The sequence below is a fragment of the Aegilops tauschii genome, chromosome 4, assembly GCF_002575655.3.
Source record: "Aegilops tauschii subsp. strangulata cultivar AL8/78 chromosome 4, Aet v6.0, whole genome shotgun sequence".
Taxonomy (NCBI): domain Eukaryota; kingdom Viridiplantae; phylum Streptophyta; class Magnoliopsida; order Poales; family Poaceae; genus Aegilops; species Aegilops tauschii.
Window position 1 is genome coordinate 165,377,752 of NC_053038.3, and position 18,194 is coordinate 165,395,945.

General features: G+C 49.8%; 1 protein-coding gene across 1 annotated transcript; it reads right to left on the reverse strand.

The window, feature by feature from the left end:
* Positions 1-7,071: 7,071 nt before the first annotated feature.
* Positions 7,072-10,584, reverse strand: LOC141021728 (uncharacterized). The gene is made up of 4 exons (XM_073497586.1): positions 10,065-10,584; positions 8,431-9,932; positions 8,153-8,356; positions 7,072-7,194 (listed from the first exon to the last, which is right to left on the reverse strand). The coding sequence occupies exons 1-4, from the start codon at positions 10,582-10,584 to the stop codon at positions 7,072-7,074; spliced, it is 2,349 nt and encodes a 782-aa protein (XP_073353687.1).
* Positions 10,585-18,194: the final 7,610 nt, after the last annotated feature.

Below are 18,194 nucleotides of genomic sequence, written 5' to 3' on the forward strand. Positions count from 1 at the left end.
CCGATCATTGGGCAAGTCAATCAAAGTCCACACTTTGTTCTCATACATGGATCTCATCTCAGATTTCATGGCCTCAAGCCATTTTGCGGAATCTGGGCTCATCATCGCTTCCTCATAGTTCGTAGGTTCGTCATGGTCAAATAACATGACCTCCAGAACAGGATTACCGTACCACTCTGGTGTGGATCTCACTCTGGTTTACCTACGAGGTTTGGTAGTAACTTGATCTGAAGTTACATGATCATCATCATTAACTTCCTCACTAATTGGTGTAGGAGTCACAGGAACAGATTTCTGTGATGAACTACTCTCCAATAAGGGAGCAGGTACAGTTACCTCATCAAGTTCTACTTTCCTCCCACTCACTTCTTTCGAGAGAAACTCCTTCTCTAGAAAGGATCCATACTAAGCAACAAAGGTCTTGCCTTCGGATCTGTGATAGAAGGTGTACCCAACTGTCTCCTTTGGGTCTCCTATGAAGACACATTTCTCCGATTTGGGTTTGAGCTTATCAGGATGAAACTTTTTCACATAAGCATTGCAACCCTAAATTTTAAGAAACGACAACTTTGGTTTCTTGCCAAACCACAGTTCATAAGGCGTCGTCTCAACGGATTTTGATGGTGCCCTATTTAACGTGAATGTAGCTGTCTCTAATGCATAACCCCAAAACGATAGTGGTAAATTGGTAAGAGACATCATAGATTGCACTATATCCAATAAAGTACGGTTATGATGTTCGGACACACCATTATGCTGTGGTGTTCCAGGTGGCATGAATTTGTGAAACTATTCCACATTGTTTTAACTAAAGGCCAAACTCGTAACTCAAATACTCTTCTCTACGATCAGATCGTAGAAACTTTATTTTTCTTGTTACGATGATTTTCCACTTCACTCTGAAATTATATGAACTTTTCAAATGTTTCAGACTTATGTTTCATTAAGTAGATATACCCATATCTGCTGAAATCATCTGTGAAGGTGAGAAAATAACGATATCCGCCACGAGCCTCAATATTCATCGGACCACATACATCTGTATGTATGATTTCCAACAAATCGGTTGCTCTCTCCATAGTTCCGGAGAACGGCGTTTTAGTCATCTTGCCCATGAGGCACGGTTCGCAAGCATCAAGTGATTCATAATCAAGTGATTCCAAAATCCCATCAGTATGGAGTTTCTTCATGCGCTTTACACCAATATGACCTAAACGGCAGTGCCACAAATAAGTTGCACTATCATTATTAACTTTGCATCTTTTGGCTTCAATATTATGATTATGTGTATCACTACGATCGAGATCCAACAAACCATTTTCGTTGGTGTGTATGACCATAGAAGGTTTTTATTCATGTAAACAGAACAACAATTGTTCTCTAACTTAAAATGAATAACCGTATTGCAATAAACATGATCAAATCATATTCATGCTCAACGCAAACACCAAATAACACTTATTTAGTTTCAACACTAATCCCGAAAGTATAGGGAGTGTGCGATGATGATCATATCAATCTTGGAACTACTTCCAACACACATCGTCACCTTGCCTTTTTATTAGTCTCTGTTTATTCTGCAACTCCCGTTTCGAGTTACTACTTTAGTAACTGAACCAGTATCAAATACCGAGGGGTTGTTATGAACACCAGTAAAGTACACATCAATAACATGTATATCCAATATACCTTTGTTCACTTTGCCATCCTTCTTATTCACCAAATATTTGGGGTAGTTCCGCTTCCATTGACTAGTCCCTTTGCAGTAGAAGCACTTAGTCTCAGGCTTAGGACCAGACTTAGGCTTCTTCACTTGAGCAGCAACTTGCTTGCCGTTCTTCTTGAAGTTTCCCTTCTTCCCTTTGCCCTTTTCTTGAAACTAGTGGTCTCGTCAACCATCAACACTTGATGTTTTTCTTGATTTCTACCTTCGTCGATTTCAGCATCACGAAGAGCTCGGGAATTACTTTCGTCATCCCTTGCATACTATAGTTCATCACGAAGTTCTACTAACTTGGTGATGGTGACTAGCGAATTCTGTCAATCACTATTTTATCTGGAAGATTAACTCCCACTTGATTCAAGCGATTGTAGTACCCAGACAATCTGAGCACATGCTCACTAGTTGAGCGATTCTCCTCCATCTTTTAGCTATAGAACTTGTTGGAGACTTCATATCTCTCAACTCGGGTATTTGCTTGAAATATTAATTTCAACTCCTGGAACATCTCATATGGTCCATGACGTTCAAAACGTCTTTGAAGTCCCGATTCTAAGCCGTTAAGCATGGTGCACTAAACTATGAAGTAGTCATCATATTGAGCTAGCCAAACGTTCATAACGTCTGTATCTGCTCCTGCAATAGGTCTGTCACTTAGCGGTGCATCAAGGGCATAATTCTTCTGTGCAGTAATGAGGATAATCCTCAGACCACGGATCCAATCCGCATCTTTGCTACTAACATATTCCAACATAATTTTTCTCTAGGAACATATCAAAAATAAACACAGGGAAGCAACAACGCAAGCTATTGATCTACAACATAATTTTGCAAAATACTATCAGGACTAAGTTCATGATAAATTCAAGTTCAATTAATCATATTACTTAAGAACTCCCACTTAGATAGACATCCCTCTAATCATCTAAGTGATTACGTGATCCAAAGCAACTAAACCATGTCCGATTAACACGTCAGATGGAGTAGTTTCAATGGTGAACAGCACAATGTTGATCATATCTACTATATGATTCACGCTCGACCTTTCGGTCTCTGTGTTCCGAGGCCATATCTGTATATGCTAGGCTCGTCAAGTTTAACCTGAGTATTCCACGTGTGCAACTGTTTTGCACCCGTTGTATTTGAACGTAGAGCCTATCACACCCGATTAACATGTGGTGTCTCAGCACGAAGAACTTTTGCAACGGTGCATACTCAGGGAGAACACTTTTATCTTGAAATTTTAGTGAGAGATCATCTTATAATGCTACCGTCAATCAAAGCAAGATAAGATGCATAAAGGATTAACATCACATGCAATCAATATAAGTGATATGATATGGCCATCATCATCTTGTGCTTGTGATCTCCATCTCCGAAGCACCATGCTTGTGATCTCCATCTCCGAAGCACCGTCATGATCACCATCGTCACCGGCGCGACACCTTGATCTCCATCGTAGTATCGTTGTCGTCTCGCCAAATAATTGCTTTTACGACTATCGCTACCGCTTAGTGATAAAGTAAAACTATTACATGGTGATTGCATCTCATACAATAAAGCGACAACCATATGGCTCCTGCCAGTTGCCGATAACTCAGTTACAAAACATGATCATCTCATACAACAAAATATATCACATCATGTCTTGACCATATCACATCACAACATGCCCTGCAAAAACAAGTTAGACGTCCTCTACTTTGTTGTTGCAAGTTTTACGTGGCTGCTACGGGCTTAGCAAGAACCGTTCTTGCCTACGCATCAAAACCAGAACGATGGTTTGTCAAGTTGGTGCTGTTTTAACCTTCGCAAGGACCGGGCGTAGCCACACTCGGTTCAACTAAAGTGAGAGAGACAAACACCCGCCAGTCACCTTTAAGCAACGAGTGCTCCGAACGGTGAAACCAGTCTCGCGTAAGCGTACCCGTAATGTCGGTCCGGGCCGCTTCATCTCACAATACCGCTGAACCAAAGTATGACATGCTGGTAAGCAGTATGACTTATATCGCCCACAACTCACTTGTGTTCTACTCGTGCATAGCATCAACGCATAAAACCAGACTCTGATACCACTGTTGGGGAACGTAGTAATTTCAAAAAATTTCCTACGCACACGCAAGATCATGGTGATGCATAGCAACGAGAGGGGAGAGTGTTGTCCACATACCCTCGTAGACCGAAAGCGGAAGCGTTATCACAACGCGGTTGATGTAGTCGTACGTCTTCACGATCCGACCGATCAAGTACCGAACGCACGGCACCTCCGAGTTCTACACACGTTCAGCTCGATGACGTCCCTCGAACTCCGATCCAGCCGAGTGTTGAGGGAGAGTTTCGTCAGCACGACGGCGTGGTGACGATGATGATGTTCTACCGACGCAGGGCTTCGCCTAAGCTCCGCAACGATATTATCGAGGTGTAATATGGTGGAGGGGGGCACCGCACACAGCTAAGAGATCTCAAGGATCAATTGTTGTGTCTATGGGGTGCCCCCCTGCCCCCGTATATAAAGGAGCAAGGGGGAGGCAGCCGGCCAAGGGGAGAGGCGCGCCAAAGGGGGGAGTCCTCTCCCACCGGGAGTAGGACTCCTCCTTTCCTTGTGGGAGTAGGAGAAGGGAAGGGGGAAGGAGAAAGAAGGAAGGGGGCGCCCCCCTCCCTAGTCCAATTCGGACTAGCCCATGGGGAGGTGTGCGGCCACCCTTTGGGGTCTTTCTCTCCTTTCCCGTACGGCCCATTAAGGCCCAATACGAATTCCCGTAACTCTCTGGTACTCCGAAAAATACCCGAATCACTCGGAACCTTTCCAAAGTCCGAATATAGTCGTCCAATATATCGATCTTTACGTCTCGGCCATTTCGAGACTCCTCGTCATGTCTCCGATCTCATCCGGGACTCCGAACTCCTTCGGTACATTAAAACTCAATAAAACTGTCATCGTAACGTTAAGCGTGCGGACCCTACGGGTTCGAGAACTATGTAGACATGACCGAAACACCTCTCCGGTCAATAGCCAATAGCGGGACCTGGATGCCCATATTGGCTCCCACATATTCTACGAAGATCTTTATCGGTCAGACCGCATAACAACATACGTTGTTCCCTTTGTCATCAGTATGTTACTTGCCCGAGATTCGATCGTCGGTATCTCGATACCTAGTTCAATCTCGTTACCGGCAAGTCTCTTTACTCGTTCCGTAATACATCATCCCGCAACTAACTCATTAGTCAAGATGCTTGCAAGGCTTATAGTGATGTGCATTACCGAGTGGGCCCAGAGATACCTCTCCGACAATCGGAGTGACAAATCCTAATCTCGAAATACGCCAACCCAACAAGTACCTTTGGAGACACCTGTAGAGCACCTTTATAATCACCCATTTACGTTGTGACGTTTGGTAGCACACAAAGTGTTCCTCCGGTAAACGGGAGTTGCATAATCTCATAGTCATAGGAACATGTATAAGTCATGAAGAAAGCAATAGCAACATACTAAACGATCGGGTGCTAAGCTAACGGAATGGGTCAAGTCAATCACGTCATTCTCCTAATGAGGTGATCTCGTTAATCAAATGACAACTCATGTCTATGGCTAGGAAACATAACCATCTTTGATTAACGAGCTAGTCAAGTAGAGGCATACTAGTGACACTCTGTTTGTCTATGTATTCACACATGTATTATGTTTCCGGTTAATACAATTCTAGCATGAATAATAAACATTTATCATGATATAAGGAAATATATAATACTTTATTATTTCCTCTAGGGCATATTTCCTTCAACTATTTGGGTGTACCTATTAGAGGTTATGATATTGAGTTGCCACCTGCTTTTCTGGATTATGAGGCTATGATACGCAACCAGTTTCTTAAGAGGAATGAACATATCCTCCAGTACCGACTAGTCTTTGATAGACGGCGTGCCGTCCTTGTTACTCTTCCTGCTCCTGCTTTCTTTAAATTTCAGGCAAATGGGCGATATTTTATAACTAGAGAGGAGGCAAACGAGTATGAGAGAACAGCGGAGGCTGCTCGTCTTCAAGAGGCAGCTCGCCAAGCGGTAGCTGCGGCAGCACAGTAATACCCCAACTTCAACTTTGGATATCAACCAGGCCAGCCATGGCACTAGACCAACTTAGGCCAAAAGCCTAATCTTGGGGAGTACGTATTTCTCACCGAAATTACATTCATGTCCACACACTCATTCTAGTTGTCGGTGTTCATACTTTTTCATTGTATTATCCATGTTAGTTTATTCCTTTTTCTGCTTTCATCTTGTGTGTTTATTAAACCTTAAAGAGAAACAAAACAAAAAAATTAGTTGTATTAGTTGTAGTTAGTTTACTTTCTATGCTTGCTTAGTCGTAGTATTAAAAGAAAACTCAAAAAGATTTCCCGTTCTTCTTTTGCTTGTTGGGAGCTTTCCCGTGTAAATAGTTTTTCTCGTTCTTGTTTTACTTCCTTCAGAGAAACAAAAAAACTCCAAAAATATTTCAGTGTGTTCCTTTGAATTTATTTTCTTTTCTTTCGGGGTCAAGAGGAGAAGACCATGATGAAAACGTTGAGTGGCTCTCTTATGTATTATTGTTGATCTAACAAAGAGCCCATATTACCTAGTCTTCGCATTTGAATTAATGTTTGCAGATTCCAGCTTAGTCCAATGCACATCCACTATTATTATCCACACCGTTTGGTCGTGCAAGTGAAAGGCAATAATGACAATATATGATGAAATGATTGAGATGAGGAAATGTTGGTATGAACTCGACCTATCTTGTTTTTGTAAATATGATTAGTTTATCGTTCCTGATTCAGCCTATTATGAATGAAATATGTTTGAAATGACAAGATTATAATTACTCATGCCATGCTTAATTAGCTAGGAGTTTATAGTGGTTTACCTTGCGTGCCAACATAGAAATTAAAATGGTTGTGATGTAGGATGACAGGATGGTATCCTCCTTTGAATGATTCGAGTGGCTTGACTTGGCACATGTTCACGCATGTAGTTGAAACAAAATCAACATAGCCTCTACGATATTTATGTTCATGGTGATTTATATCCTACTCATGCTTGCATTCAATGTTGGTTAATCTCAGTGCATGTTTATGACTGTTGTCGCTCTCTAGTTGGTCGCTTCCTAGTCTTTTACCAAAAAAGGCTTACACCCCGCTTTATAAATAAAGCAAACCGCCAAGAGCACACATACACGGACTAGTTCAGAACACACACACCCAAGTCACACAACAAGAGGTCCAAAGGTTCTGCTGAGGGCACAACTCAACAAGCCCAAAAAACAACATAAAAAATGAGCGGCCGAGGCCGGAGCCAGGGAGCAAGTCAGGCAGCTAATCAGGATCTGGAGGTGGCGGTGGGGGCGGCGGCGACAGGTGGACGGCCATTGAGCGAAGGTCAGCGATGAAGGTGGAGATGGTGTCCCGGTCCCGAGGGCGGCTAAGCGGCCGCCAAAGCTGCAAGTAACCAGACAGTTTGAAGAGAGCATCAGTAACCCGTCGAAGTGGAGTGCGCTGAATCACAAGCTTATTGTGAATCGTCTAGAGGGTCCACACGAGAGCCCCAATCTCAAGCCACCTAATGTGGCGAGTGGGCAGGAGGAAGTCTAGAGTTCGGCGTAGAGGTCGGGGAAGTTGGTGTGGCACCAATCACCACCCACAGCCTCTCTAAAACAGCTCCAAACGAATTGAGCAGACACGCAGGAGAAGAAGATGTGGTTCAAATCTTCGGGGGTACCACAGAACGGGCAAAGACCAGAGCCCAGACCATTGCGCTTGCAGACCTCCACCACAGACGGGAGCCGTCCGCGGATCCATTGCCACATGAAGATCCGGATTTTCAGAGGCAGGCGAATGGACCACACCGCCTTGAGGGGGGACGGGGTGGAGGAGGGGGCAATGGCCGAGTAGAGGGACTTAGTGGAGAATTAGCCCGAAGGCTCAAGGCGCCAACGGACCTCATCCGGTCCCGCATCGACAGCCGGCTCATGGAGGGCGACGCACTCAAGAAGCTCATGCCATGCGGCAACTTTCGGAGGCCCAAATGGCCTCCGGAACGCGAGGCGCCCTAAGTCAATAAGGGCCCGTTCAACTGAGATCGTCGGGACGACAGCGAGGGAGAAGAGGTCGGGGAAACGAGCCGCGAAGGGGGTGTCTCCCGCCTATCGGTCAAACCAGAACAGGGTCGCTGATCCCGATCCGACCGATATGGAAGTCCCAATGCGGAGAATGGGGAGCAGTTGAATGACTGCCTGCCAGAATTGGGATCCACCGGACCATTGACAGAAGGCCAGTGGTTGGCCACGCATGTACTTGTTTCGGATGATGTCTAAACACAGCCCGTCGTGCCCTTGCGAGATGCGCCAGAGCCTGCGGGAAAGGAGGGCAATATTCATGCGCTTCGAGCACATGATACCGAGGCCACCTTATTCCCGGGGCTTGTAGATGTCGGGCCAGCTAACCATATGGGATCCCACACCCAATAGAAGCGGGATTGGACCTTTTCGATCTCATGGTGGAGCGTCTCATGAAGGCTGTAGAAGCTCATGAGGAACAAGAGGAGAATGGAGAGTGAGGAGTTGATGAGAATCGTCCGGGCCGCCTTCGACAGCCACCGACCCTGCCAAGGCTCAATGCGCATTTGCAACTTGGCCACAGTCGGCCGCAAGTCAGGAACGGTAAGCCGAGAGTCACTAATGGGCGTTCCCGGAAGGTTGTGGGGAAGGAGCCCAGGCGGCAATTAAGGCGGTTGGCAATGTCGAGGGCCTCTGTCGGAGAGTAGCCCGTCACCATCACATCACTCTTGTCGAAGTTGATCTTGAGGCCAGACATTTGTTGGAAGCAGAGAAGGAGGAACTTAAGGTTAGCGATGTCCGCGTTCGAGCCTTCGACCATAATGATGGTGTCGTCGGTGTACTGGAGCAGGGAGATGCCGGAACCACCGGCCAAGTGGGGGGTCATCCCACGAATATGGCCCGCAGCCTTAGCCGTGTCCAGGATGGCAACAAGTGCGTCCACCACCATATTGAACAAGAACGGGGAGAGAGGGTCGCCTTGTCTCACCCCACAAAGAGTGGGAAAGTAGGGGCCAATCTCCCCATTGATGTTCACGGCAGTGCGACCACAAGAGACCATCTGCATTACACTGGTGATCCAACAGTCATCGAAGCCTTTCCGGAGAAGAACTTCCCGAAGGAAGGGCCAGCTAACAGTGTCATAGGCCTTATGGAAATCGATCTTCAGGAAGACCGCCTTGAGGTGTTTGGAGCGGACCTCATGGAGGACTTCGTGAAGGACTAGCACCCCATCCAGAATATATCTGCCTTGGATGAAGGCAGATTGGTTGGGGTGGGTAATGTGATCCACGAGCAGGGTCACCCTATTGGCGTACCCTTTTGCCAGAATCCGGAAGATCACATTTATCACCATGATTGGGTGAAACTGACGGATGTCAGACCCCCCAGGAACCTTGGAGATAAGAGAAATTGTCCCATAGTTGAGGCGCCCGAGGTCAATGGACACAACGTAGAACTCGTCAAAGATGGCCATGACCTCCGGTTTGATCACATTCCAGAAGGCTTGGAAGAATTTAACCGGGAGACCATCCGGGCCCGGGGCCGAGGTAGGGTTCATGCCTTTGATGGCGGCCCAGACCTTGCCCTTGATGAACGGGGCCATCAGGGCCGCGTTCTCCGCATCGGTGAGAAGCTGGCGGCCGGACCAACAGTCCAAGGCCAGATATAAGCTGCTCCGAGGAGCAGTTGCGAACAGGGATCTATAGAATCCGTCAACGTGGGACCTAATGTCACGCGGGGACTGCAAGAGAGTCGGGCCATCCCAGAGGAGGGGGATGGTGTTGCGTCTACGACGGCCATTCGTTATGGCCTGGAAATAAGTCGTGTTCGCATCGCCCTTCAATACCCATTTCTGGGCACCACGCAAGTGCCAGTAGCCCTCCTCGTCGGAGTAGATGATAGAAAGTTGGTCCGCGCATGTCCAGGGCCTGGATAGCAGACAGCAGGGCCTTCTTGCGCTCGCGGAGGTCTTGCCCCAGGTTGGCACCCCACCCCTTAATAAACTGACGGCCACGCTTGGCACAGAAATGCCATGAGTCGATTGCGGAGGGGGGCGAGACTGGGACTGAGGTTGGGCACGAGCCTCCACCCAATGGGCACCAACAGCCTCGACGAAGCCAGCTTGGGACAACCAAAATATCTCAAACAAAAATCAAGGAGGGATTGGGGGGCGCTCGTCAGCGGAAGAAAGAAGGAGGGGGACGTGGTCGGAGGCAATCTGAGTAATGGCCCGGAGGGAGGCAAGACAACAACGGAGGTCCCATTCCGGGGAAACTAGGACCCGGTCCAGGACGGACTGGGTTGGAGCAGCCTCATGGTTGGTCCAGGTGAACTTGGCACCAACCCTGTCTATTTCACGGAGACCAAGGTCAGCAATGCAGTCATTGAACATTTGCATACGCGCAAAGTTGACGTGCGAATTGCTCTTGTCTTCCGCGAAACGTAGGAGGTTAAAATGGCCCCCAACTACCACCGGAAGCGAAGCAGTCGAAACCTTCCGGTGGAGCTCCTCGAGGAAGAAGGCGGACCGACTGTGGTCGGCGGGGCCGTAGACGATAATAACCTCCCACTTGAAGTTGAGGGCGCGTTCAAAAAGTTCCATGCTAACAAAGAACTGGCCCCGGTCCATACTGCCCACCTCGAAGGTGGCATCCTTCACGCCTAACAGGATGCCACCGGAATGGCCCGAGCTCCCACTAGAAGGGAGCCAATGCCAGGAGAAGAGGTGGGTGCTAAGGCGGTCGAGTTCTGGGAGGAAGAATTCCGCGTGCATGGTTTGTTGGATGGCGACAATGTCAATGTGTTCATCTCGCATGTACTAAATGAGTTGGCGGCGGCGGCCATCATGGCCGAAACCGCAGATGTTCCAGAAGAGGCCACGCATCAAGCATCCATTGAGGGGCTGATTGACCCCACGACACGAGATGCGCTTTGGGCGCGGAGAGCGGCGGTCCAAGAACGGGTGCGGCCCCGAAGCTCGGCAGCGGTCAGGGGGAGGTTGCCACCGGCCCTCCGAGGAGGAGGCGGGATAGCATCCTCCGACGCGATCAATGGGGCGGGAGGCGAGAGCAGAGCTGCTCGGGCCTCCGCGAGACTATCGTCAAGAATCTCGCGGGCCCTAATGGCCTCGATCTCGACTAAGGGGGGACCAACCTCCCCCCTGAAGATGAACGCGGAGTCAGTCGCGACCTTCGCCAGGTGACCAAGCGGAACCGACTCGAGAGCAGAGAAGGAACAAGTAGATGCCGAGGGGGGGACTGCAGGCATACCTGGCTCCAGGTTCCGGGCAGCCGCCCGGAGCTCTGCCCGCTCGTGGATGGGCAGCGCCGGGCTACCCTCGGGGTGCGCCGCGTCATGCGGAGCGCTCCGGCGGGAGGAAGTCACCGGAGAGGAGGCAGACCGGCCGCGGCGGGAGTAGGCCCCAACACGCGGAGGGGGAGGCTGGGCGGCCAAGGGGGTGTTTACCCGGGTCTCCCCGTCCCTGCCAGGGTCCGCCACGAGAGGGAGCTGGAGAGCTGGCCCAGCACAGCTGAGGAGCATCGGAGTCGGGGTCGGAGTCGAGCACGGCGGGGTTGGAGCAGGGGCGTCGACGAGTGGAGCCCAGGGGGCGGTGGGGGCGCAACCGGAGGAGACAGGACGGCCACGGGGGGCGCCTCGGGTGGGAGGGCCACCGACGGGGCCGCCGCGATGGCACTGAGGCTCACCGCCGGTGGAGTTTCACAGAGGGGACCCGACGGGGCGGTGGTGAGCATAGCGCCAGGGGAGGGAGCCGGGGTGGCCACCTCCCCCTCGGAGACCGGCGAGGGCGGGTCGGGGACCAGCGATGCAGCCGGGGGGAGCACCGTCTCCAGGAACGGCCCGACGGGAGTAGGGGGGCGGGGGAGCAAGGGGAGGAGGCGGGGCAGATGACCAAGCCCACACTGGAGGTGTCGCAGGCCTCAGGGGACTCGGCCACCGAGCTGAGAGGAGCCTCGAGCAGCAGGCCAGGTGCGGCCTGGCGCCCATGCCCACCGGCGGCCGGAGGCGAAGGAGAGCGGGACTGTGAATGGGAGTGCGAGTCATCCGATCCCCCCTCGTCTTCCGACCGGTGGGAGCAGGGGCGGTGGCGGCCGTGGTAGTCCCCGTCGATCCCCGGGTTGCCTCGGGGGGGGGGGCATCGTCGGCGAAGCGGGGACGGCCAACGTGGTTGGGATGGTCGGGGGCGATCCGGAGGTCGTAGCCCTGGTCATTGAAGAACACGCGCACGGTGACATGGAGCTTGGAGGAGTCTAAGCACTTGACCTTGACCCAGACCTCCTCCTCCTTGCAGAGGGAGAGCTCGTCCAACATCACCACGTTGCCCAGAATCCTGGACATCGGGCGGATAACGAGCTTAGATCGGGCAATGTCGGGGAGACCGCCCACAAGGATCCAGGCAGTATCCAGGACGGCCAATGCCGTGGCGTCAAGGACCGGCTCGGTGATATCGACAACGAGCTGGTTGAGGGCGAGGGTGATCCGGCCACTACGAGTGGCGTAGCCGTAGCTGATGGTGTCGGGGAAGACCACGGTGAAGATGTGACCGACAGTAGGATTGACCACCAAGTCCCACTGGCGACGGTAGAGGTGGTTGAGCTCTGCCTCAATCATCTTCAGAGAGGCCACCCCGTCGACCATAGTGACGACCGCCTGAAGGGAGGGGGTGGGAGGAGGGAGATTGGGGACCTTGAGGTGGAAGAAGCCCAGCCCCTCGATACCGTGGCCGTACATCATGAGCTCCGACGTCACCGGTCGATCCGGGCAGGATGCCCGGGATCCTTGCAGATGTAGCAGCACTGGGAGTTGACGCAGTTGACTTGCGAGTGGCCCACCACCCTGCAATTGAAGCAAGGGGGCGAGGAAGGTTGGAGACGGGGCCCGGAGCGGAGGAGGAGCCCGGGGCCGAAGGGGGAGGGAGGTCGGGTTGCCTTGGCCCTGGCCGCGGCGCTTCTTCTTCTTGGCGGGGCCTTGGCGGCCGCGGGAGGGGGCGCCGCCCGGGGTGGCACCAGCAGAGGGAGCCGAGGGGCCGGAGGCATGGGGCGGCACATACTTCCGAGCAGCAGGAGCGGGCGGTGGAGGCTTGGATGCGGGGGGACGGGGGGCGCCCTGCCCGAGACGGGGAGGGGCTACGACCGCGACGCCGGACCAGGGACGGCGAGCGTTCCCGAGACTGCCAGTCCCTAGAAGCCGCCGGGTGAGGAGAGCAGGACCAGCCCCAGGAGTCGCGGCGGGCCGGGGAGCGGCGATCATCACGGCGGCCGTCGCGGAGCTCCCGTAGCTCACGCCGGAGCTCCTCTTCCCGGCGCATACCCACTTTGTTGACTTGTCTGTACACATACTCTGCAAATTGGGATGGGCCTAGACTTGTTTGTACACATACCCACTTTGTTGACTCAAGTAAATTCAAGCTAATGTTATACAATGATCTTTCTACTTTTCATACTTAAGACCAAAGGAAATAGAAACATAAAAGAAACAAAAAACACAATACAGAGAGACAAGTAGCTTTCACGTGACACTTGACTGTTCTGGTATATAAAAATCTTCATCATCGTCATCGTCGTCTTCGATCCGTTTAACATAGTCTTCTAAGTTCTGCAATAACTAACAGCATGACAGGTTTAGAAATAATTTAATACAAGTTTGCACATGCAGGTACCATAGACGATTAATCTGAAAGTGATTGATTTGATGAGTTATTTGTCTTCTTCATCTTGTTTTGTTGTTGTTGTTTCCTCCTGTAACTGCACACAAAATGACCAATATAGAGAGAAAATATTTTAAGAAAATGATGCTACAGGACCACCATGCCATAAGCAAAACAATCTACATATTACCCAAAATGTGAAGCGATCCACGTGAAACTTTTATCAAATATAGAGAAAACAAAGTATGTGAGATCTTGCCTTTTGATGAGCGGAATGCTTCAAAATTTCATACATCTGGTCAACGGAGACTCCAACATGTCTAGACTGTATACAACACAATAAAACAATGTCAGTAGTAAGTAAAGTCAAAATTTCATGTGCATGTACAGGTACAGGTTAACTGAACTTAAAAGAATGGCAAGATGCCCAGATCGTACTTTCATCGACATCAACTCTTCTAAAGCGGCAAGTATGTCCATGTCTTGCTTTGAATACATTGCTCTATTCTCGAGTGCTCTCATTGCATCTCCCATCTTCTGCACTTCTCACTTCCTATTCTCTTTATCCACAACCTGAATAATGGAAAATAAACAAATATGATTAAATTGAAGCAGGTGAGATGTACCTGGAACCCTACAAGGGGGTGCATGCTGGAATAAAGAAAGGTGGCCTGTCGCTCGAAAATCTTATAGTGCAATGACTGCTCCGCCATGGGATGCAAGCTGAAGGAGATGATGGAAATGGAGACGCAGCCTGTGTCGCAGGCGAGGGTGTGGGAAAAGAGAGAGATGAGAAGTCTAGGTTGAATACCTAGCAGACGAAGGAAATACCTAGAGGCAGCGGCGGCCTGGAGAGTCTAGGCGGCGGCGAGACGGCAGCGAGGCAAGTCCAGGCGTCGGCGAGCTACTCCGGTCTGCAGCGACGGCCGCTGCTTGTTCGTGCAGTCGCCCAAACCGCTGCTATAGACTCGATCGGGATTGGGCGGGTGGATGGATCGAAGCTAAGGGCAATGGATACGGTCTTGATGGGGACTGGATTAGGGTTTAGGAGTGGATGGACCTCATGCGTAGCTCGTAGGCCTCCCTCCTTCGAATGGGCTGCTGGCTCGCGAAGGCCCAATGCACCAGAATCATCCATTTTGGTTCGTGGAGCACCAGCCCACAGGACAGCTGGGCCAGATTAGCCCCACTACGAAACATATCTTTTTCACATTAAATCTGATGGCCTGGAACTCCCAGATCGCGAAAACGGATGGTCGAGAATCCAAATCGCTGTGAGGGCTCGCTTTAGCTGCGGTTATACTGTCCTTAATGAGTGGACTCCGCTCAGCATTCATGAGAAAATGACTGGTAATCGGGATGCCTAGTCCCATTGCTCAAATCAAATCAAAATAATTGCAAACAAAACTCCCCCAGGATTGTTGTTAGTTGGACGGTACCTGTTGTTTCGGACCAGCCGTGGAGTGTGATTGTTGGTGGTGGGGGAGTATAAACTTTACCATTCTGTTTGGGAACCACCTATAATGTATGTAGCATGGAAGATACCGAGAACTCTTGGTTGTTATGTTGACAATGAAGGCATACCGCTCAAAATATTATTTATCTCTATTTCAGAACTCGAGCTCTGGCACCTCTGCAAATCCCTACTTCCCTCTGCGAAGGGCCTATCTATTTTTATTGCTGAGTCGTCATCCTCTTATAAAAAGCACCAGTTTGAGAGCACCACTATCATTTGTATGCATTGTTATTAATTTATATTGAGTATGACTGTGACTGAATCTCTTTCACCATGAATTACAATGTCTAGTCAGTCCTCGATCTTTAGAGCTGCTCTGCATTTATGTTTTGCGGTCTCAGAAAGGGCTAGCGAGATACCATCTTGTTATATCATATCATGATTGTTTTAAAGTAGTGTTGTCATCCGAGATTTATTATTATTGCTCGCTAGTTGATTATGCCATTGATATGAGTGAATGTGAGACCTAAAAGTTATTGTGAATATTGTTAGTTCATAATCTTTGCTGAAAACTTGAATGATGGCTTTACATATTTGCAACAACAAGATCAAACAAAGTTTGTAAAAGTTTTTCTTTATCACTTTCAGTTTGTCAACTGAATTGCTTGAGGACAAGCAATGGGTTATGCTTGGGGCAGTTGATATGTCTCCATCGTATGTACTTTTCCAAACTCTTTTGCCCTTGTTTTGGACTCTAACTTATATGATTTGAATCGAACTAACCCGGACTGACGCTGTTTTCAGCAGAATTGCCATGGTGTTATTTTTATGCAGAAATAAAAGTTCTCGAAATGACCTGAAAATCAACAAAGATAACTTTTGGAATTAATAAAAAATACTGGCGAAAGAATCAGCAGCAGGGGGCCACACCCTAGCTACAAGGTTGGGGGGCACGCCCACCCCCCTGGGGCGCGCCCTCCGACCTGTGGGCCCCGTGGACCTCCACCGGCCTCAAATACAACTCCATATATTCACTTTCGAGGAGAAAAAATCAGAGAGAAGGATTCATCGCGTTTTACGATACCGAGCCGCCACCAAGCCATGTTCTTCCTCGGGGGGGGGGGGGGCAGGTCTAGAGTCCGTTCGGGGCTCCGGAGAGGGGAATCCGTCGCCATCGTCATCATAAACCATCCTTCATCACCAATTTCATGATGCTCATCGCAGTGTCTGAGTAATTCCATCGTAGGCTTGCTGGACCGTGATGGGTTGGATGATATTTACCATGAAATTGAGTTAGTTTTGTTAGGGTTTGATCCCTAGTATCCACTATGTTCTAAGATTTATGTTGCTATGAATTTGCTATGCTTAATGCTTGTCACTAGCGCTCGAGTGCCATGATTTCAGATCTGAACCTATTATGTTTTCATGAATATATTTGTGTTCTTGATCCTATCTTGCAAGTTATAATCACCTAGTACATGTTATGATCCGGCAACCCCGGAGTGAAAATAGTCGGGACCACTCCCGGTGATGATCGTAGTCCTGTATTCACTAAGTGCTAATGCTTTGGTCCGGTAATCTATTAAAAGGAGGCCTTAATATCCCTTAGTTTCCAATAGGACACTGCTGCCACGGGAGGGTAGGACAAAAGATGTCATGCAAGTTCTTTTCCATAAGCACGTATGACTATATTTAGAATACATGCCTACATTACATTGATGAACTAGAGCTAGTTCTGTGTCACCCTATGTTATAAACGTTGCATGATGAATGCCATCTGACATAATTATCCATCATTGATCCATTGCCTACGAGCTTTTCCCATATTGATCTTTGATTCGTTACTTCTCCGCTTTTACTGTTACAATTGCTACGAAACTATTACTGTTACTTTTGCCACCGTTACCGTTACTTCCATATAACTTTGTTACTAAATACTTTGCCGCAGATATTAAGTCTTTCAGGTGTGGTTGAATTGACAACTCAGCTGCTAATACTTGAGATTATTCTTTGGCTCCCCTTGTGTCGAATCAATAAATTTGGATTGAATACTCTACCCTCGAAAACTGTTGCGATCCCCTATACTTGTGGGTTATCACTGGGGCGCATACAAACCGCCCCTCAAGGGGGCGTAGGCACTCGGCGGTGGTCATCATGGTGGTATCGAGGATCAAACTGCCCGTGGCCTCGACCAAGGTACTGGTCCTGGCGATAACCACGATATTCACGCCGCGGAGGCGATCTTGGGTTATCTGCCGACTGAACTGTGTCCGCCAGAACAGACCTGCTGTGAATCCTGTTGCGCGACTGAGAAACCACTGAGCTCTGTTCTCCGGCCGCCCTGAGCAGTGCTCGAATCTGCTGTAACCCTCTACCAGCCTCAGAACGGGACAGCTGGATAGAATCTACAATTCAAGCAGCTGCTACAACATTCTGGATCGGGGTACGGTATACCTGACACTCTTCTTGAGGCCCAGTCGGAAACAATTGTCGTTGCCATCGACTGGGACTTGCAATTTGCAGGCGGGCATGGTGGTCGAGTGCTTGCTGAAGATTCTCCAGGCGCGTATGCTCAGCCAGGGTGGCTAAGTGCGCAGCCTCCAAATCCCGAGCCTTGGAGGTCTCCCCAACGATGGGTGTCTGGAGAGCCTAAACTTTTCTGCGGTGCAGCTCCTCCCTCTGCTCTGCAATGAGGGCTTGAGGGTAATACTCGTCGTGGTCGCGCGACAGGCCACCGCTGTCGTCACCGCCGCCGCGATGGAATCCGGGCGGACTACGTTAGGAGTCAACCATGAGGACTTCTGCCGCGGGATCATTGCTCTCACACTCGGAAAGCATATCTGAATGGCTAGTCAGAAAATCAAACAACCCATAGAGAGCTTCATCGGGCTCAATCGCCGTGATTTGAGGGGTGGTCGACTGGCGGGCCAGCGCATACTTCACCCACCGCTGGAGCCTCGAGCGACCGGATCGCTTGCGGCGTCGGACAGCGGGGAGCGAAGACGCTATGGGAGCCGACCGATACTGAGTCGACGGCTGCCGTAGGAGGACACCGCAGGCACTCGCACGGAGGTGCGCTGCCCCGCGAATGGGAAGAGCCTCGACATCGAGGGGGGCTTCTTGGAGCCAGGCGGAGTTGTCGGCAATGAAGGTGAGCGCGCTGAGGCGGATCTCGTGGCCCAGGGCCAAACCACCGCTGGAAACCATGTTGATGAAGATCGAAGAATGCAACCTCACCGGAAGTCGCTCAGACGCCTGCCTC

Coding starts and splice junctions, on each gene's coding strand:
- LOC141021728 (XM_073497586.1), bottom strand. CDS start 10,584: ATGCACGCGGAATTCTTCCTCCCAGAACTCGACCGCCTTAGCACCCAC. Junction 9,933..10,064: donor TTCCCCGGAATGGGACCTCC/GTTGTTGTCTTG, acceptor GGTTGTCCCAAG/CTGGCTTCGTCGAGGCTGTT. Junction 8,357..8,430: donor CCTTCCGGGAACGCCCATTA/GTGACTCTCGGC, acceptor GAGCCTTGGCAG/GGTCGGTGGCTGTCGAAGGC.